Raw genomic sequence first — 20,912 nt, forward strand, 5'->3', positions numbered from 1 at the left:
CGCCATTTACCTGCTTATTTTTGTTTAATATATTTGGTTTATATCACATATCTACTATCTAATAGCGCCCAAAAAGCCCAGATTAATTTCCAGCTTGAACTGCACTGGGATCAGTAAAGTGTTTGTGATGTCATAATCTATTTTGTGATGCTTGCAGTACCTGTTTTGTCGGATTGTTTGCACACAATAGGCGTACAAAAAGTCTGACGCATATAGTTATTGGGCTGGTACTCTTTTTAGTACCACAAAACTGTTTAGAGCAGTTTAAAAATCAAAATATTTAGCAAAAGAGTTTTTTTACGCCTCGACCGCCAGTACACATATTTTAATAAACATGTTTACGGGCCCTAAAGGTTGACGAAAACGAGTATTTGTATTGTACTTCAAAAGACCTTCGTCGAACCCCTGGGGTTCGATCGAACCCCGGTTAAGAACCACTGCTCTAGCATAAGTATTGTTGCAGGGTTGTAACATCCCACAATTATCAAAAAATCTGCACCAGCAACATGGGCCGGTAAACACAATCAATACTTGAACTGCCTCTTTATTTAAAGCTGTTTTTTCATAAGGTTTAGAAATTTAGAAGACACAAAGCAAACAAAACAACTCACGTTGTCCGAACAAACCTTTTACTTTTTAGTGTGGATTATAATTTAAAGAACTTTTTCCCCTTGTATAGGTTTGTTTGGGGTTATGTACAGTTTGTAGGTATGAAGGTTATATGTGCTGGAGCACCCAAAACTGGGACCAAGTCTATGGCGAAGGCCCTTCGCATGTTGGGTTACGATCAAGGTAGGTTGGCTACGAAAATTTCGACATAAGTTCAGTTGAGGACTTAATATAATCGGTATTTGTTTAAATTAGTACCGTATACTGTAATATGAGTTGATATTCTTATCAGTTTTGATATTTCAAGAGTATTGCATTGATTGAAGAAATTAATTTATAAGTTTTAAAGATATTCTGATGGTACCAATCTATGTTTGCAGTTTTTGATATTGGGGAGGTAATTGATTTGGCTTTTGATGAATGGGAGAATTTATTCGAAAATCGTGTACCGAATATGGACAAGATATTCGAATTGTACGAAGCGCAAAACGTCGAAGCGGTAGTGGATATGCCTCATTCGCACTTTTTTGATCAGTTTCTAAATCGTTGGCCAGAGGCAAAGGTGACTGGTTTTCTCTCTATTGAATATAAACCAATCTTGAAACTTTGTCTTCACTAGATTATTCTAACGATACGAGATGAAGGCAGTTGGTTTGAGAGTTTTGAAAATATGACGAAAGAGTCAAAAAAGTATCGCTGGGTGACATATCTAACACTCTTCTCCAATTCGCTCCGACGGTTTCTTAGTTTAAGCATAAAATTTGCAAAAATTGCTTTGGTAAGTGCTGAACACATACTGATGATCTAATGCACAACGAAATACCATTTTTCTAATCCTATATAGCGCGTTGCAAGAGTTGTTTGTAAGTGTACTGTAGAACGTTACGATTTAACATTCATTTTGGTTAAGGCGATTTTTTACCTTTTAAATTAAGTATACTTACATTATATTTTGTGTAGGGATCCCACATTCCCCACCCCTTTATATGGAAGATCTGGTATCGTCGTCACAACGCATATGTGAAACTGGTAGTTCCTGAGGAAAAGCTTTTGACTTTTAACGTTAAAGAGGTCAGTTGTAAACCAACAAAAGAAGAAAACATGTAGTCGTGGAAATAATACATTGTTCAATTTTTACGATGTATGTCTCTTTTTTTGTTAAAACCATCTGTAATTCACTTTGTAAAGCCTATTCACATAATTCGAAGGTAGGTTGACATACAGAATGGCCCATTGTAAAACGCATTGTTTTACACCAGACAAACTGTTGTTTTTAACTGGCAACCTGCGCCGTGTGGTGATGCAGATGCCTTGTCAATAAAATTAACGGTCGCATATTTGTCGCAGGGGTGGGGGCCACTGTGCAAATTCTTGGGAAAGCCGGTTCCTGACGAAAATTTCCCAACAGAAAATCGAGCAACTGGTAAAAACAAAATCGTTGACCGTCTATTGCAGGATACGAAGATGATAAAAAAGGCGCAAAAAGAAGTTTTGATGTCTTTTGCAGTTATTGTAATTACAGTTAGTGTCGCAATTGGATATTTTGTGTTTTAATTATGAGCTGTGTCAATGGTTTGCTGTTAAACGTACTTGCCGGTTAATTGCAGTATTCAAGTTTGCGAGCATCGTGTCTTTTACAAATGTATACAATATGTGCCTTACTACGTACTAAAACTGTGATAAAAAATTGCGTTCGGGTCTTGATTCCACGTCCGGTCCGACAAACAACATAAAGCATTCAACGAAAGGTTACAGGTTTGACGAAGAATCTTAATGTTTTAGTCAATCCTTTCATAGTTGTTATGGTCAATAGTCTGTGGATTGACTTGCCGATTCAAACGTTATGTTGAGTAACAACCATTTTGTGACCCTGTTAAATTTTTGACTTTCAGAATTGTTATGCGTGATGACAAATGACGCAACAAAAATGTAAGTGCAATCTTTGTCGTTGTACCTTCGCCTTGGTTTATTTTGTGTGACTTTTATCACAAATTAGAGGTATTTAACATTACTTTAAATTGTAATAAATCTCAGTTTGCTGCAAAGAATTATACGTGTTTATCGTTTATTTGCTTGTCCCATTGATCTTGTTTTGGTTGTTTGCTGTTGCAATATCGTTACCTTTGCAATAACAATGTTGAAGAGCGAATGGGTTAAACAACGCAATTTCACACCAAACCATTAACAACAGCAGCAAACACTTCAAACGTTGTACAAGAAAGGGGCACTTTATGTCGTCATTATTGAATCACAACATCCTGATTAAACCAACATATTTAGTTGACTCAGAAAATCCCGACATACGTTAATACACTTCAAGCCATGACACAGGATGCGTTCCAACTATTACCTTGAAACCAAACACGCTCATTTGACGACAGAACACACTATGTATCTACTGGAGCATAACGAAAGTAAGGTGTGCATTGCTTGACTGACCACGCGGTATTTACGCAGCCCTGTGGCTATGTAGATTTTCTGCTTGTTTGCTCTTGTCAAGTTACCTCGATTTATAGAGATTTTTAAATACTAGACTTACTGCACCTTTACGTTTATCCTGCGATTTGGTTTTTTGTGTTTGTTGGTTAACTTGGTTATTATGTTTTGATTGGAAAAGGTTTGACAGAGCTGCAGTGGTTGGTTTGGTGCTGTTGTGCAGCTTTGTCCCTTGTTTTTGAAATGACGTAACCAAATGTAGCTATTTTCATTGAGGAATGCTAGAATACTAACTTGAATCAACTCCCACCAGACGCATCTGTGCAGGACTTTTAGCTTTGGAGTGCTTCACAACCCAACCACCGACAACTAAGTAGTGATTTTAGGGCACAACTTCAACGGACTGGTTGGGGTATTGAATATCCACGAATGAATGGTCAAAACTGTTCTTGTGTAGCTGCAATATCTCCAAACTGCTGACATCTAAACCAGCAACACGGAGCGGTTGACGTGATAAATAATAATTAAATGTTATTTCATTTAAAGTTTTTGTTTTATTTGTTTTTTTTAAACTGATAAACACGTAAACAAATAACTTCTGGGCACATACCTTTGATATAGTTTTTCACCTTTTATGCGTCACATAAGAAAACGTTGTTTACCCTTATTATCGGCTTGTTTGAGTATTTGTGAGGCACCATATTCTACTTTCCATTATGAAGGTAATATGTGCTGGAGCACCTAAAACTGGGACCAAGTCAATCGCGAAGGCCCTTCGCATGTTGGGTTACGATCAAGGTGGGTTGTCTACGAAAATTCCAATTTAGTTTTTAAATTCGGCGTTAAAATTTGTTCCAACATTATAAATTTACAGTGTTTGACGTTGAGGAGTCAATGGAATTCGCTTTCGATGAATGGGAGGATGTGTTTGAAAACCGTGTGCCGAATATGGACAAGATATTCGAATTGTACGAGGCGCAAAACGTCGAAGCAGTGGTGGACATGCCTCATTCGCACTTTTTTGATCAGTTTCTAAATCGGTGGCCAGAAGCAAAGGTGAATGATTTGCCAAAAGACAATAGATCACATTTGATTGTTATTTTTTTGTGATCCACTAACCTTAGAGAATTGTTTTGATCAGGTTATCTTAACGATGAGAGATGAGGACAGCTGGTTTAAGAGCTTCGAGAATATGGTCAAAGATTTAAAAAAATACGCATTCATGGGTTACCTGACTTTATTTTCAAAATCGATGGAAAGAGTAATAAATTTCACCATGCAGTTTTTTCTGATTACAACGGTATGTGTTGATCATATGTTGAAAAATTAACACACAGAAAAATATCTAAATGGGTTGTCATTAGACGATTAGTTTTACATGAATTAAACTCGTCAAACGACTCTTGCGTTTCGGTAAAACGATGTGTTAAACAAAACAATGAACTGCGTGTCACTGAAACTATATCGAATGGCGAGAGGTTACTGCAGGTCAACATATCCATATTAAGTTAGTGATGATTTAATTGCTAACATGTTTCACTACATGGCTTTCTATTTTGTTCGTTTTTATAATACTATTTGTGCCTTCTACAAGATCCAGTCGTTTAACGGCTTGTGACATATATATTCCTTTCCATTCTAACACTATCGAACTTTTCGTTTTTGCTTAAGTAAAACGACTATAGACTATGCATGGTGCTAACCAAGAACGGAAAGGTATTCGTTTATGCAAGAAGGAAAAAGATAGATAGATGCTTTTTCAGTTTTATTATGCTTTTTTGTGTGGCAACGCAAAACCATTAAAATATGTTTTGTTTTTGTAGGGTTCCCTGAACCCTCACCCCTTTATATGGAAGATCTGGTATCGTCGTCACAACGCATACGTAAAACACGTGGTTCCTGAGGAAAAGCTTTTGACTTTTAACGTCAAAGAGGTCAGTTGTAAGCTATCAAGAGATGAAAAAAGGTTATAGTCGTAGAAATCGCGTCATAAAATGCTTTTAGAGTATGTGATCTCTTTTTAAATGTGTAACTGAATCTTTGTGTTGCAAGGTGGGTTGACCACAGAGAGCTACAGAGTTGTAAGCAAGCCTGGAATTGTATTCCAAACCCAACTAAAAAACTAATTCAAGTTTGTGAAATTGCGGTATAATGATGCCCAAGTCACGCTCAATTGTATTTAAATTTAGCCAGAACCCCACCCAACCCTGCAGGAAATTGAACGAGTAGTAGTGATTTGTTCTTGAGTGGATGAAACTAACTACTTTAAAACTAAACTTCCTTGTTTTACCGCAGGGATGGGTACCACTGTGCAAGTTCTTGGGTAAGCCCGTACCCGACGAAGATTTCCCAACAGAGAATCGAGCAACTGGCAAAAACAAAATCGCTGACCGCTTGATGCAGGAAACTAAGATTGTTAAAAAAGCCCAGAAGGAAGTTATGTTATCTTTCACACTTCTTGCACTTGCTGTTAGTGTTGCAGTTGTATACTTTGTGTTTTAACCTGCAGTTATGTCCACAATTTTATGCCCTACATACTTGCCAGGTTCCTGTAGCATTTAAGTTAGTAATTAAATCATGGTGAACAGTATACACATTGACGTTACGGCCGAGACACGACTTCGCATGTTATTGCTTGTTAAAGCGACAAACATAAATTATCATTCGACTTTTCGATCAGTAATGCATCAAAGGTGATATTAGCACAAACTCAGCTTTTCAAACTTCTACTGTGTATTTTTGATTCAATCAAATGAAGGCTAGTCTATTACCAATGCTGTGAGAGATTTTCAAATGCCGCGAAATATTTACGCAGTGTTCAACTTTATTTAAGTTTTAGGACTAACGTGGTGCAAAAAGTAAGCGTCTGTAAGAACCTCATTTTCAACCCATTTGTTTACAAAAGCAGCTTCGCCAATTACAATATAGTTGCGTGTTCTTAGCCTGCAAAGTGTACTGCTAATATCTGTGTGTTACTGTAATGTTGCCTTTTTTCCCAAGATCAAGTATTTGAACCTTCATGTTGGAGAATGGATACGTTTTGATCAGACCTCTCAGCAACTTGTGTTGTTCGTAGTGATGGACTTATCGCAAGTTTGATGATTGCTTAATAACTTTTTAAGATCACAAGAAGAATCGATTTTTGTGGGCTGCTGGAGCTTCATGATGTGTATCACATCAATCCAATGACCTATAGGATTAGTATGTGATGAAGGTTGAAACTTCGCCCTTGTTTGTTGCCTTTCTCTGAATTAGAATATAATTAAATTTCGCCTCAAACCCTATTAAAAGCATCGAACGAAACGGAACTCCGGCCAACAAATTCGAATCATAGCCGACTATGTAATTAGAGGCTTATTTGTACATCTTCTTATTAAACCAAAACCAGGATTAGAAAACAATCGCGTTCACGCCTTTAGTCTAGCAATATTTCGTAACCAGGTCCTTCACGTGGTACACAGCTTCAATAATGTATGAAGCAGCTTAACATTGTTGACCGTGCATATATGTTTCTTACCACTGGGATAGATCTCTTGAGATATAAAAACGTATTATAGCATTGCAAATAAACCCGTAAGTACATACAATGTTTCTTTAAAATAAAATTGTGAATGAGTCCTTTCAGTAAAGAAAATGTGTTAAAATTTTGTTATAATTACGTTTACTTCAAAAATGCCATTAAAGTATTAAAGTTATTGAATGTGAAATTAGGCTGGACTGACAAAATCTCACGACTAAAGCCTAATGTTTAATGAAACGATTAATAGGAACCAGTTTTGATTTGGTATTACGTTTTGTGGATATTGATTACATGGTTGCCTATTCCGATTTTATTGATTTGGGGGATTATTTGGATGTAAATAAGAGCGTGGATGATTTCACCTTGCAATACTAACGACGGATCTTCGTCTTTTTATCGCTGGTATTGGTCTAAGAAAGGATGTAGTTAAGCTTAATCACGACTTTGGTAGCAGAAAATTCAACACTTTTATTGAAAGCAAGTTCAAAGCAGTTAACAAGTACACCTTAAACGTGTCATTACAAAAGACAAATAGTACAGGCGTATAGTAAAGCTAAAAGTTAGATTACTGGTGCTAATAGTGAGATACAACATGCATGGCTTTTCAGTTATAAACTATAGACTGTCGTAAAATTTTCGGTGTAAAAAAACAGTTTTTTTCTAGACGTGATAAATGTCCTACTTGGCTTCTGTTGCAGTTATCTTTCACTAAATTAACTGACAAAAATCCGTAAAAGTTAACCGTTTTTTTATACGTAAGGACAATCGTACAACTTATCTAAAGCAAAGTCTCGCGACCGAAAGTGCACAAAAGCAAAACATTGTGTCTAATATATTTAAGTCAGTTCTAGCAAATCCTTTCATTTCTTAGTTGTTTGTGAGCAGATCGGTGTGTCAGTGTTAATTTTCACTGTTTGGTCAGAATAACCTGCGATTTTCACTGGCAGTGATAATATGAGTGTGCTTAGCCTACAAAAAAGGATTTTTTTGTTTTAAGATGTGGCCAACGCCGTAATTATATGGGGTATAAATATATTTGGCAAAACCGTGAAAAATTGTGCACACTTTAGACCTAATAGATCTCTCACATCACTTCCTTGACAATCGCTACTTTGCTTACCTTCAAGGGATACATTGCGTCTGCATCCAGTAAACATGTCAAAAATTAACGTTATACATGACTGTCATTTCGATTTTTCGCTGCCCAAAGTTGTCGGTCTCGCGATTCAAATTTGTGATCTAAAAACGGTCCTAATGCATCCCCAGGTTGCTAGATGACGGTATAAAGATATAGATTACAAAGTCAGCGTAAATTAGAAATTGCATGTTGCAAGGAAAGTTTTTTAGCTTTAGGCAAAAAATGCTCCCGTAGCAAACAGTGGCTTTCTTTTAAAACCTTGGTTTAAAGCAGGGACGGGCAACATACGGCCCGCGGGCCGGATCCGGCCCGCGACGGGATTTTGAGCGGCCCGCAGACAGTTTCAGCTTCAGTTCTTACATGATAATGTGGCCCGCGGCCACAGTCTGCCGTAATTCCCCCTATATGCTTACTGCGTCAAATTACAGTTGTAACGGACAGTAACGCTCACCAATAGTAAAAACTTTCCCGCCGTTGTTACCATTGAACCATAAGTCCATTGTTACGACATAACTGCCAACCATGTGTGTGGCCTGCTTTCACGGATTCCTTTGTTTCAACACGCGTAGCCTAGTTAGTGTTTCAGCAAGTCTGTGGTGTATGAATTAAATTTGCTGTGGTGGATAATTTTATGTTATATCAGTTAGATTGTTTGGACTGTATTGTATTTGTGATGTTCTTGAATGTATTTGGTTTAGGTGGTCAAAAATCGGTTTTAAATCACTGGATAAATACGCGATTAATGTATCGATTCAGGAATCCGGCCCGTCAAGTACTTCATTTTCCCATATCAGGCCCGCCGACTGGAGAAGTTGCCCGCCCCTGGTTTAAAGGCTTAGTTTTGCTTGTACGTAAATCAATACATTTATAAGCTTAGTCGAGATGCGATATTCAACGAATCACAATCAATCGCGTGGCAGATAACCATAGAGACTAATCAATTATATAATCATAATTAATTAAATATAATCAATTAAAATAGATTAAAAATAAACAAACAGACACCCCATTTCAAAATTGGTTTAAGCCATTTGATTTACTTTATTGCCCTAATCGACCGGAACTTTACTCTGGGGACAATAACATTTGCTTGACTTATTTTGGGAGCCAAACATCAGGTCCAGTAATGGAATTCAGTCGATTTGCACTGGTTCCTATAGGAACCCGTTTCTTGACTTCTAAAGTTTTAGCACCGTTTTATATACATTGTCTTGTACAGAACGTGTAATGAGTGTTTGTTGGGATACTATACTAAAAAAATTAATTTGAATAATTGTTTAAATGTACCAAGCGTGCAAACAGTTTGTGGTAAAGTTATGTAACGTATATCGTAAAGCTTAAGACTTCGTTGTAGAAAAGACAAAACCGTTTAGCGACAAAGAGAAATGCCTATGCAAGGTTTAGAACGAAATCATTAACTGTTAAGAGGTATAAACATAAGATGAAATGCTTACGACACGAACAGGTGCAAAATATTTTTCGTGTTTAGCGTTTTAGCTCCTTGCACATAAAAAAATGATATTTGGAACGCTGTCAGTTTGGATTTTGCTGCTGGCCGTTCAATCAGGTAAGACATAAATAAATAATTGTTGAGGTAAAGCACTGTCTCCCTGCATTATATTGAACGTATTTTTGTCGTACCAAACTGCAACAAAGGACACTACAGTGTGTCCTTTAAAATAGAGTCGACAGTTTCTAGTATCACAGCTTTGTGAAGCTTTCGTGATTATTTTCTGTTTAAACTGTTTTATTTCATGTTGGCTTTTGTTTTTTGAAATGCAGCAACGCCACTAGTTTGTTACAAGTGCAAGGTAATTTCACGATACCCGTTCCCGGCGTGCGAAGGTCCAGAAGTCAGAAGCGCGACAGAAGAATGCGCTAAGGGCGAAGTATGTTCAGTTCGCCGGACGTCGGAAACAGTTGGTAAGAAGAAATTATAAAGTAATTTGCAATTGGCTAACCATTTTCAGTCCAGCGTACTTGTTTAATTAACAATCTGTATACAAAGTGGATGCTGTTATTACCAGTGGTAACATCAATGGTAGATAAGTGCTATTCCTTTTAAATTTCCAAATTGTACTTTATGACATTCGTTCTTTGCTTTTACCTTACGTTTTATTGATATAGAAGTCCATTAGAAACCGTTTTTTTCTTTTGTAAACTTTTACTCAGCTATAGGTAAAAGTTACTCTTTTACTCAGCTATAGACCTACAGTCTAAAAATATATCGGCCCATCAAAATTTTGGCCTCTGTTGTCCACATGTAACCATTCAATTTCAATAACACAGATTTTGTGCATAACCATTTTCCTAATTTGAAATTTGCTTTCATTGTAACGACTCTATTTAACAAGGCTGGGTCACACATGATCAGACTTTGAATTTAGGTCATTACTTATCGAGGACGATTGAACGAAGCTGTCAAGCAAACTCAACTGCCACCGGATGCTTTGGAAAGCCCCATCGGCGCGTATGTGTTTCCCTCTGCAACGAAGGTTAGCAAAGTCAAATCACAATAACGCGGTGCGCACCAAGCGGCACTAATTTGGAACAATCAGCTATCTGGCTATGACACAACGCAAACAAATAATATATGAGTCGAAGTATTTTTCATGTTTACGTAATTATTTTAGGCTTGAACTTCAGTCACTGAACTTGTGTTTAGATCTATGCAATACCGACAACGGCGTTCAGCGAAACAAACACTCGATTGGAATTATTCTATTACACATGTGGGCCGCGCTGGCACTTCTGTTTTGGTGAACCACACTGGAGTAGCAAAAATAGGAAAAAAACTAAGATTTTAAGGACTAATGATTTCCGATAAACTTCTGGAATCAAAGCACAAGTTTTGTTGTTTACAATGCATATAGTTGCAACACATTGAACTACTTGTGTATCCAGTGTGATTGCGTCTAGATTTATGACCTGCAGGGTCATTGGTTAGGCAGTTTATTTTCACATGCAAACTATACTTACTTTGTTAAAACCGTTGATTTAAACATGAAAAGAGTGTTTTGAACAGGGAAATAAAAATGGCATACTTCACGTAACTTATGAACCAAACGACTTGACGTCATCCTGTTCGAGGTAAGGAAGAGGTCGGCGCCGTGGAATGCCAATGCAACGTAGTAATCCGCCGCGACACTGGAATTGGCTTGGTGTCGGCTGTACAAACACTGCACTGTCTCCATTGGCGACCAATAACCTTATAACATGGCGTCGCTTGCTGCTGTTTTCACGAGCATGTCCCGTCGAGAGACGCCACTGGTGAGGTGATGTGCAGCCAAAATTGTTGTAAACTTTCAAGCAATTAAATGATTGTTTGACCAAATTTGCTACTACGTTCCAAAACTCACGCCTAATCTGTCGCGTATTGAGAGAAAGATATAAACTTATTTGGAATTTTAAACCCACAAAACTTAAACAAAGAGATATGAACTGAGAATATGTTAAAATTCGTTGTGTAAATTCTGATGAATCTGTTTTAAAAGCGCCTAAGAAAGGTACTAAAACAAAAGCCAAAACTCACATCAATTCATGTCAAAATACAACGGGGAAATGTGCGAAGTGAGTTCGGCGCACCTGCATACCAGCGTCGCGCCAGCAATATTGACGAAAAACTCTTATATTCAAGGAAATTACTGTAGCCACAATCTGCAAATTTTGCGACAATATTTCCGGCTTTGCCCCAATTCTTGCTGGCAGTGGCTATTTTCTGAATGAGAGTCAAACAATTACTCGCGTTTGTTACAAAAAATTTAGCGCCTGATTCACTATTAAACAGTCTGGCTTGGTGTTGAAATGTAAGCCAAAGGGAACATTACGTCAAATCGAAGTCTCGGTCAAAGTCCAGGCGCCATACAACTGACCAGCTTGTATCGTGGGAATTGAATGGCCGACAAACGTCTGCTATTTTCAACCTTTTCCCAACTTTTCTGTCGGGTCACTCAGACTGTCGTGGGTTGTACGTTCACTCCATAGTCCATGTACATTTCCTGCGTTCACGCAAGAAATAAATTATTGCTCGGCTATCGTGTGACAAAGATATAATGTAAAGTTTCATTTGTGCACGTAGGCATTGTTGTGGACATAAAATGAGCTGGGAAAAATATCGCAAACAATTCAAAAAAATCATTCGTGGTTTCAAATCTGGTTGGCAAGGGTCTTTCAATTTTAAATTTCAAATTCCAAGTCAGTAGTGCATCTATCTTAAACGAAATGCGACTTAAGTTGATGGGTACAACTTGGCTCGTAAGAGAGGTATTATCAAAGGTCAAGAGCAAATGATTCAAATGCCATTTCGGTTGTTGGAGATTGTTTCCAAACAATTGTCCTTTGAAAATCCCTTTGACACTCTCCAATTGCAGACGAAAACCATTGTTCATTATCAAAATAGAAGCCAAAAACCGCAATTGTGTGAAGTACCTTTCTCGTCGCGTCAGATTTTTGACGCCTTTGCAACTAATATTTCCGGACAAAGTTCACATAAAGATCATTTTAGCAAATAACAATCGGCTGTAACGACGATTAAAAACAATTTTGTTTATAATACCAGCTGCATTCATTCTTTAAGAAATTTAAAAAAGATATTACTAAAAACAGTCGTGCGTAAACAACGGAAGAAGTTTTGAAGTAAATTAAAACGTGAAAGTAATTGAAAGAATTATTGTAATTTCGCAGTGGAGCCCATGAAGCGATAGGAAGTAAACATAGTAGCCAAAGACGTGACTACAGAAACATAGAAGTTCCAATGAATGTAGTGCCATAAAGAAAAAAATATACTCCAAACGAAGAAACTAGTTGGAAGGCTCATTTCGCTTCAGTATTGCTTCCTGAAATTGCCGGTCTACCAGTTCTTTAGCCGGTGTAGTGCTATGCTGACGGGAAACACACGACCAGTGGTCGTATCGAACAGGTTCAGCTGGCAGGTGCACACAGTCAAGAACACCAAGATAAGAACCTTATTGGAGTAGTATGAAGTCCGACTACAATCAATTGGTCGTGGTTTTGCTCTGCGTTCTCCTTCCAGGTAAGCTACAGTTGTTTATTGCGCATTAAATGTTTTTTTGTCTTTTCGGTGAAGATTATTATTTAGAACTGTGCAAATATTTTCAAAAGCACTACGGATTTATTTTTTGAAGACTGTTCATCACAAACTATGCAACCGTAAAAGTTTCAAGTTGCGTCCTGTTAAAAGTTAAATTCAAAAGTATCTTATATTTTACAGTTCGTGCATTAAAGTGCTACACGTGTCATGATGCATCCCTTAATTGCATGAAACCAGACGCAACGACAAGCACGACAGAATGTCCAGCCAATCAAAAATGTGCAATACATTCAGCGTACAAAGGTATGTTTGTTGATTAATTGAGAAACACATTCACAAAGAACTTTTGTTGTTTTGTGTTTCTTCAACATTGTAGCTATGCAAAAATATAATTGAACATATTTTCTGGAAAAGAATGAGTTATGGTCTGGGGTTGTTCGATTTTGGAACGCTAACAGTCAAATACTTGTTTGAAACTTATATTTTCAAAAGGAAACTCTAACCGCGTTTATTGAAAATTAGCATAAGTTTAGGGTGCCGAAAACGAGGCCACCCGCAAAAGTGTATGGGATTTTACAGTATAAGTTGAGTACAGTTCAAACTCTAGCTTAGCCTACTATGTGCGTCGCAGGAAATGACACCAAACCATTGATGTTCACTCGGTTCTGCAGTCCAGGCAGCTTGGACATCGGTTGCACGGAAACAAACGACGGAAAAACTTGTTACTCAGAATGCAAAACAGGTAACGCAGAAGAAAGCGAATGGTAGAAGTTTTGCATCTTTTGCACTCACCCGCATAAAACTTTTTACGCACAATATATGTGTCAATAAAAATCTTTGTGTACTGTCATAAAATATTCAGTGTTTGTTCTGCTTTAAATTTTTGTTCACCAAACAAGGATTTGTCGGCATGCAGAAAACATAGCTTAATTTTTATTTATGTAGGCCTGTAAGCCATTTTTTTTATTTGCAGATTTATGTGGAGGATCACATGCCTCTCGTACTTCGCAATCTTCATTGTTGATTATGCTTTCAACAGTTTTGTTTTATTTCTTACACACGATTCAATCGTACTGCGTGTAATTTTGGTGTTTAGCCCTACTTTGTAAAATTTTGTTTGAAAGAAAAAATATCTCGGAAGATGCAAGAACGTATATTGCCGTTTAGGTCGAAATAAACAAATTAAACATTTGTCTTATTTCGTGGAGTTGGTGACGTGCGTCTGAGAAACAAATATGAATAGCCTAAACCAGTGATTCTCAAACTGTGTGCCGCGGCACACTAGTGTGTCGTGAGAGATTTCCAAGTGTGCCGCGAAATATTTTCTATTTTAAAGTGCAAACATTCCCTGGTATTTTAGGACATTATGACGAAATACTGGTGCACATGACAACGTTTCAAAGCTCATGCATACGTTTGTTATTGGTAACAAAAAGCGTTCTTACCCACCACAGTACTCTCTTGAAAGTTAATAACAAGTACTGTTATGTTTACCTGCGAAGTGTGCCGCGGAAGGAAATTTTAGTTCTTTAAGGCGCCGCATGCTTAAAAAGTTTGAGAACCACTGGCCTAAACCCATCGATTGAAAACAACAGAGACAATTGCAAATTGCATATACAACAAACATCAGGTTCCGCAGTAATTAATCGGATAAGAATGATTTATTTGGGGTGCAAAGTTTTACTTTTCATTCCTAGTTTTACTGTCAGAGTACAAACTCCACCTTGTATGTAAATCAATGGGCATGTTTTCTCGAATCGTCTGCATATAGCCTAGGTCTACAGAGGCAGTTGATACGCCAACCTCGTCGCCAGCGTCGGCCAGAACTGTTCCCCAGGGGTCTACGACCAAGCTATGCCCGTAGAATGACCGTGTGCCATGCTTGCCAGTCAGTGCAGCTGCGACAACATAACACTGAGTTTCAATGGCCCGAGATCGCAGCAGAGCATGCCAATGAGCGTGTCCTGTCGGGACCGTAAAAGCTGAGGGGTAAGTCAGGATTTCAGCACCACGGCGTCGCAACTCGCATGACATTTGCGGAAAGCGGACGTCATAACAAATCAATGACGCAACGCGACCAATTGGCGTCTCAGTGACGTCAGTGATCGCGCTTCCTGGCACACAGCGGTCCGTTTCTTTTAACGTGATCTTGCCGGGTATGTCCACACTAAACAAATGACATTTGTCGTAAACTGATGTTATCTCACCAACATCGTTGATGATCACGTGAGAAACACGGCACTTTGATTGGTCGTCACCAGCGCATTTTCGGTGAATTCCACCCAAAGATATCCAGATCTTTTCACTGCGCGCTAGTTCGCAGTACCACGAGCTAACAGAGGTATCAGAGGAGATAAACTCCGCTAACTCCGGTGAGTTGCTTGCTACAAAGTCGCAAGCTTCCGGCAAAAAGGTCATGACTGCACCGCGTCGCTTGCTTTCGCAAACCAGTAGTTTTCCCTGCTTAAAATTTTCCAGTTTGTCGTCACTCACAGCCATTTGGCACACAGCAACAATTGATTTGGCCATTGTGTTAAATCCACAGTAAAGCTGATGCTTGTTTGTCCTACTATAGACCAGCAATATTCGAGTTTACTTAGCTCTGCACAAATATCTAAACTTTTAGTTCACAAGAATAGTCAAATAGATTGAAAAGCGAGGTTCAACATATAGTTGTCACAAATTTTGGTGCATAACGCAAAGTTAACACAACAGTAGACAACTCACAGTGAATAGATTAAAAAAAAGCGGTAAATGCATTTTTCAAATGGATTTAAGCCTATTATAAAATACAAACAAGTAGAAAATATATGTGATACATGTGGTTTCAAATAAATTGCTGCATACGTGTGACCAACAATTAGGCGTTTTGAAAACCAGGTTTTGCAGCAAAGGCAAGGTATAAAAATGGTTAGCATCCACTACATGACAAGAATATGCAACCAACAAACTTGAAAAGGCAACAATGGGAAAACTACAATGGCTTTAATATTCAACTATAATGGAATATAATTAATGGCAACAGCATGACAATCAACACATTGGTCATTTTATGTTTTATGGCAAAGATGAGCAAACAAAACTGTTGACATGGCTATAGCTACCAAAATGTGCAACCCAAAACACACACACATCAAACTGGTCCTAAATCATCTTCATTTTCAGTATCCAAGTGGTGATCTCGTTTAAAATACCCTTGCAAGCGCTCCCAATCTCTTTTCCATACAATTTTTCTGGTGTCTTGAGGAATTCGTTCCTGGGTGGCCTTGGCAACTGCAATGTCCAGCAAACTGTTCAAAGTCATTTTTATGTACAGTTCAACAGGCATTTCTCTTAAAGTATGGATTTTATCCACACAGGCCTGTTCCGGTTTAAACCAGTCAATCTCAAAGTTATCTTCAGAACCAGATTGCTGATTAATCTCCCTTGTCTCTTGTAGGGCCTTGTAAGACAACTGCAATTCTTTTCGCTCATCATTACTGCTATCATAATTTAGTTTAAGAACGCGTGACAAAACACCTGTTTTGTTTCCCAGTAATGGCAGAATTACTAAAAAGCTGGTCAAGCCATCTGGATTTAAATACAACACATGGGAACCTGGATTAATTTTATTGATTTTAGGAGGAAGAATCAGACCATGGTTGATATTAGCAGCCTTTTCCTTGTTTGGTGGTGAATGAACAACTTGCCTACCACTGAGAAGTGAGTAGATCTGCAGGTTTCCAACTACATTAAATGCAATGTATTCTGTACCAAACACTTGGTTTACTCTGGAAACTGAAAACCTTGCAGCAACACCAGCCCTACATAAGTCATAGTTTTCAGTTGAAATGTTGACAACAATTGGCCCAATGTTACCAAGTTGGTACTGCTGCAAATCAAAATCTATAATTGTGATGTGCTTTCGAACTTTGGGAAGATGCTCATTAAACAGCAACTGGAAGTATATTCGGTCACCTGCTGTTGGCACAAATGTCTGCAAAACATTAACAGCTTGCATGGTTGAAGGTTCATATACACGCTCAACAAACTTAACCAAAAGCTGGGTTTCTCTTCTGTATGTGAGAAGATAAAATGTGGCACCACCAGCAGAAATGTCACTTTGCTTGTAGCCAGGTGGAGCATAGATACGGCTGATAAGTTTTGGTAGCTTCTTGGTCTTGTTTTCCCCTTCCAACTCATCAGGAAACTCATCAGTATGCCAGGGTTTTTGCTCTAACAAAGTGCTGTTTTGAATTTCCCGTAGAACACCACGCCTTTCCTTCTCAACCACCAGTTTGCTTTTGGTTTTTTTGCCTTTGGTTTTCTTTTTTAAAGCCACTTCATCCTCAAATCGAATGACATCTGCACCCTGGGGAACTAGAATCTCCTCTACAAGAGATAGCTTAAACTTTTTGTAGGGTGTAAACCACCCAAAAGTATTGACAAACTCAGAATCATGTCGCCAAGTACAAATATTGTAAGCCACATCCACAGAAACCATTTCCTTATTATTTTTAACAAAGCACAGTTCTACAAGCTGATGTCTGTGGTAACGAAACAACTCGACCTCAATTTCTTGGCCTATTTTGTTGACTTTTTTGTCAGGAACAGCATCAATTCCCCACACATAAGTGACTTCTTCAACGCGTTGCAATGTGTCTTCCATTATTTGTTCTGTGCAACGCTTCCTGATAACTTCACTCAGGTTGCATTTCAACATGTCACCATTTTTTAAAGCAACCACAATACTGTCTTGAGTTCCAGCAAATGATATCGTGGGAAAAAATGCCACATGTGATGGTAAGTGTAGTTCATTTGTTGATGTCACAAGTGGTCCATCTTGAAATGTAAAATCTTTTTTAACAGTTTCTAGCACACACAACGCTGTAAGTTGCTGGCTGTTAATATCTTCATCTTCAATTTCCAATGAATTAAGGTCACTTATTGTAACATATGGAGCATAGGATAAACTCCACACTACAACACAGCCATTAACGGACAGAGTAACTAGCCTTGACATGTCCAAGCTCCATTGGATGCTAACAATTGCATCAGTTGTCCTCCCCTCAAAAGAAACACAACGAACTGGCCTTGCTGGTTGCCAAGTCATGTCATGCACCAAAATGTCACCTCTAAGTGTACCCAATGCTAGGAGCTTATGGTCAAAGGAAGGAGAAGCAATTGATATACCAATACTTTGCTTGGAATTCAACGAAAATTCTGGTAGTTCTGCTCTAAAATTTTCCCACATGTTGAATTCTTTTAGAGCATATTCAGATAAAACTGGAGAGTTGCCAAATTGGGAGTTTTTCTTAGAGACAGCAAGTTCTGAGGATACAACCTCGGCATCTGCACCACTTTCAACAACTACTGGTGGAGGTGGTGTCGCCACTTTTTGTATAGTTGGTGATTTTCGTTCGATAGGAGAATCTTCTCTTATTGTGGCTTGACTGTGTGTCCACAATCCAAACCTTGTTCTGGAACGAGTGACCTTCACACCTGACCAAGTTTGTTCCACAATTTTGCTGATTGGCTTTTTGGTTCTTTCTTTACTTCCAGTTGCTATGTTATGAGCATTTTCCAATATAATATCTTCAGGATACACATTTGACATTAACCCCAGATAAAAACACTCTGCACACAAATCCCTGACAAGATCATTGCAACTTTCAAATATCAGATCATTTAGTACATCTACAGTTATCTTTCGCTTGACAGCTTCAACCTGAAAATCATCCCATTGCTGTTGGTCTGACTTAAGCAGCAATTCAATTAACTCTGAATCATTAGCACTGTCCTTGCTGGTCTTTCTGTACACATCATCAAGAATTTGATCAATGATCCACGAAGCTATACCAACAGGGATCCTGTGAGTGGATTTAAACAACTCAAATGATGCAGATGCATATACCCTTCTGGGTTTTGGTGGATCAGCATATCTTACTTTTAGGACTCTAACATGGTGTTCCATTGAACTAATCTTCTTTTTGGTTTCATTTACAAAGTAACCAAGATCCTCAGACAAAGTTTCAGGTGATGACTGTTGATCTCTCCAATGCAGGCCAGGCAGACCAACTGCCGTAGCCTGATCATCCAATTCCAGTTGTTTTTCTGCAAGTAGTTGTTGTTTTGCCACTCTTTTTTTGCGATTTTCTTGAAGATTTGTTCTCCCCTTTTTTGTTAAGGCATCAAGAAACTGTTTTCGTTGAATTTGTACCTTCTCCCTACTGTCTGGACGCTGCTTTTCTGTAGTTAAAGTAACAAAATGGCTTGCTGCTTTATTCAAGCCGTCATCACCGAATGCCTGGTCAAGTTCATTTTTTAAAGTTGTCCCTTGCAATAGTGGCACAACATTTTTCTTATCCAGTGGTGGTATAATCTGCTGTGGTGCTTGTACTGTTGGAAGATCAAAACTTGTTGAACTATAAGATCGTAAACGATTTTGTTGAATCAGTTTCATTCTACGAAGTGCCATTAAATCATTGACAATCTTTTTCTTTTTTTCAATTTGCTCCGAGTTGGCCTGAACATCTGCCGAAGAACCCAATACATTGCCACTTGTATAGTTTCTGCCTGGCAATGCTTTGTTTCTTGTTGGTTCTAGACTCCAAAATGGTCTGTCCATTTTTGGAGAACTTTCACCTCATGTCAAATAAGTGGTAAATTTTCACACAATTAAGTTTAGTCTGTAAAAAAGTTTTTTGAAAACTATGTTAATTTGATGTTTGAACAGTGCTTTTTAGTATATGTGTGCTTTTTTGAAGCAGAACATTTAACAAACAAAATTAAATTCTTATTTGGGATTACTGGAGATTTTAAACTTGCATAAACAATTTAATTTATGTAAAATTAAATATTAATAACTTTAATTTTATAACTTTCAAAGCCTTGGCATTTCAATGTAAGCAAATAAAACTCTGACTCTTTCGTATTAACTAAAGCATAAAAATTAGTGACTGTCACTTTTTAACTGCTTAAACATTTACAACAGTCAACATATATCCAGGGATTGTACTTGGATTTGTGATTAGGATTGGAAACATGCCTAATTATATCATTACTTTTTTCATTGTACCTAAATTTTGATGCATAACTTACTATTTCTAGTACTAATTCTAATTCTTCCATCCTGCACCATACAGTAATCTATATACGTGCACTTTGGTAATGCCTTCAGTTTATTTTTCGGTTGAACTAGAGACCTATTATATTTATGTCCCATTTTTAACGACAAACAACTAGTCCTTTTAGGACTGTAAAAATACTTGAATGTTTTCAGTTCTGCATTTTCCTAATAATATTTGTTAGGCTTGCCAAAACTGTTAAAAACGGCTTAAATGTTTAGTTGTAATTGTTCACTAAAATAACAGAAAGTTAATTTCATCCAAACTAGTGGATCTATGCTAATTGCGTAAAAAATGTCCAATGTTTGGTAAAAAAGTATTATTTGACAAATTTAAGGGCGGTATGTCGTCATTTTTTAGTGACTAAAGTATGGTTGGTCTTGGATCCACATTCAAATTTAAACAATCAATTTCAGCACGTACAAATCTCAAAGGCTCTCAAGATTAGGTTTAATTTAGACAACATGATGAGTGATTATTTTCTTTTCACAAAAAGATTGTGAAGCGTAATAAACGCATAAAAATAAGAACTACATGATTATCTTCAATATTTCGCAACTCCTTTTAGACTCGGATCATATGTTTGTAAACAATCAGGTGGTTGGGACCCAAAACCAAGTCAACCGTGACGGTATAATTTTACCGAAGCCCTGGAGGTACACCACAAAATTAACTTTGGTCAAATAGAAAATAACTATCAAAATTATAAAGTATTTCGGATAAAAAAATACTCCCGTAGAAACTGTCCTATCAGATGGTGGAAGTAACTGATTTGCGTGTCAAAGTACATTCGTTGACATATGATTCATCACAGCGATTTATAAACCAGGGGTGCCTTCACAAGATTGTATTGTTTAGTTTTAATTTTACATTGATTTATTTTGAGTCTGACAATTGTCTCAAAACTTTCCATTGTAAAACGTTGTAGGGCTCAATAAAGGTTCGAACGCAATGATGGCCTTAATACAGTGACGAGTCCCAAAAGTTATGCGTATTAACGATTTAAATACGAAGGCCCTAACTACTGCTTTATCCAGTAAAGTGTTTTACCGG

At 37.7% G+C, this 20,912-nt stretch overlaps 5 protein-coding genes across 5 annotated transcripts; 3 read left to right on the plus strand and 2 right to left on the minus strand.

Moving 5' to 3' along the window:
• Nucleotides 1-709: 709 nt before the first annotated feature.
• LOC145224297 (uncharacterized) lies at nt 710-2,461 on the plus strand. The gene is made up of 5 exons (XM_080090763.1): nt 710-792; nt 990-1,171; nt 1,229-1,387; nt 1,570-1,680; nt 1,957-2,461. The coding sequence occupies exons 1-5, from the start codon at nt 711-713 to the stop codon at nt 2,161-2,163; spliced, it is 741 nt and encodes a 246-aa protein (XP_079946889.1). The 5' UTR covers nt 710; the 3' UTR covers nt 2,164-2,461.
• A 720-nt stretch (nt 2,462-3,181) lies between these two features.
• Nucleotides 3,182-6,613, plus strand: LOC145223869 (uncharacterized). Its single transcript, XM_080090269.1, has 5 exons — nt 3,182-3,843; nt 3,920-4,101; nt 4,187-4,345; nt 4,869-4,979; nt 5,341-6,613. Exons 1-5 carry the CDS (start codon nt 3,762-3,764, stop codon nt 5,545-5,547), a joined length of 741 nt encoding a protein of 246 aa, XP_079946395.1. The 5' UTR covers nt 3,182-3,761; the 3' UTR covers nt 5,548-6,613.
• A 2,348-nt stretch (nt 6,614-8,961) lies between these two features.
• Nucleotides 8,962-13,947, plus strand: LOC145223850 (uncharacterized). The gene is made up of 7 exons (XM_080090253.1): nt 8,962-9,270; nt 9,486-9,626; nt 10,091-10,198; nt 10,369-12,735; nt 12,934-13,056; nt 13,385-13,495; nt 13,727-13,947. Exons 4-7 carry the CDS (start codon nt 12,681-12,683, stop codon nt 13,834-13,836), a joined length of 399 nt encoding a protein of 132 aa, XP_079946379.1. The 5' UTR covers nt 8,962-9,270; nt 9,486-9,626; nt 10,091-10,198; nt 10,369-12,680; the 3' UTR covers nt 13,837-13,947.
• Nucleotides 13,948-14,395: 448 nt separating this feature from the next.
• Nucleotides 14,396-15,288, minus strand: LOC145223849 (deaminated glutathione amidase-like). The gene has a single exon (XM_080090252.1). The coding sequence runs from the start codon at nt 15,280-15,282 to the stop codon at nt 14,434-14,436; it is 849 nt and encodes a 282-aa protein (XP_079946378.1). The 5' UTR covers nt 15,283-15,288; the 3' UTR covers nt 14,396-14,433.
• A 113-nt stretch (nt 15,289-15,401) lies between these two features.
• LOC145223848 (uncharacterized) lies at nt 15,402-19,441 on the minus strand. Its single transcript, XM_080090251.1, has one exon. It carries the CDS (start codon nt 19,358-19,360, stop codon nt 15,887-15,889), a length of 3,474 nt encoding a protein of 1,157 aa, XP_079946377.1. The 5' UTR covers nt 19,361-19,441; the 3' UTR covers nt 15,402-15,886.
• Between the last annotated feature and the right edge of the window lie 1,471 nt (nt 19,442-20,912).

The sequence above is a fragment of the Phallusia mammillata genome, chromosome 4, assembly GCF_965637545.1.
Source record: "Phallusia mammillata chromosome 4, kaPhaMamm4.hap1.1, whole genome shotgun sequence".
NCBI lineage: Eukaryota > Metazoa > Chordata > Ascidiacea > Phlebobranchia > Ascidiidae > Phallusia > Phallusia mammillata.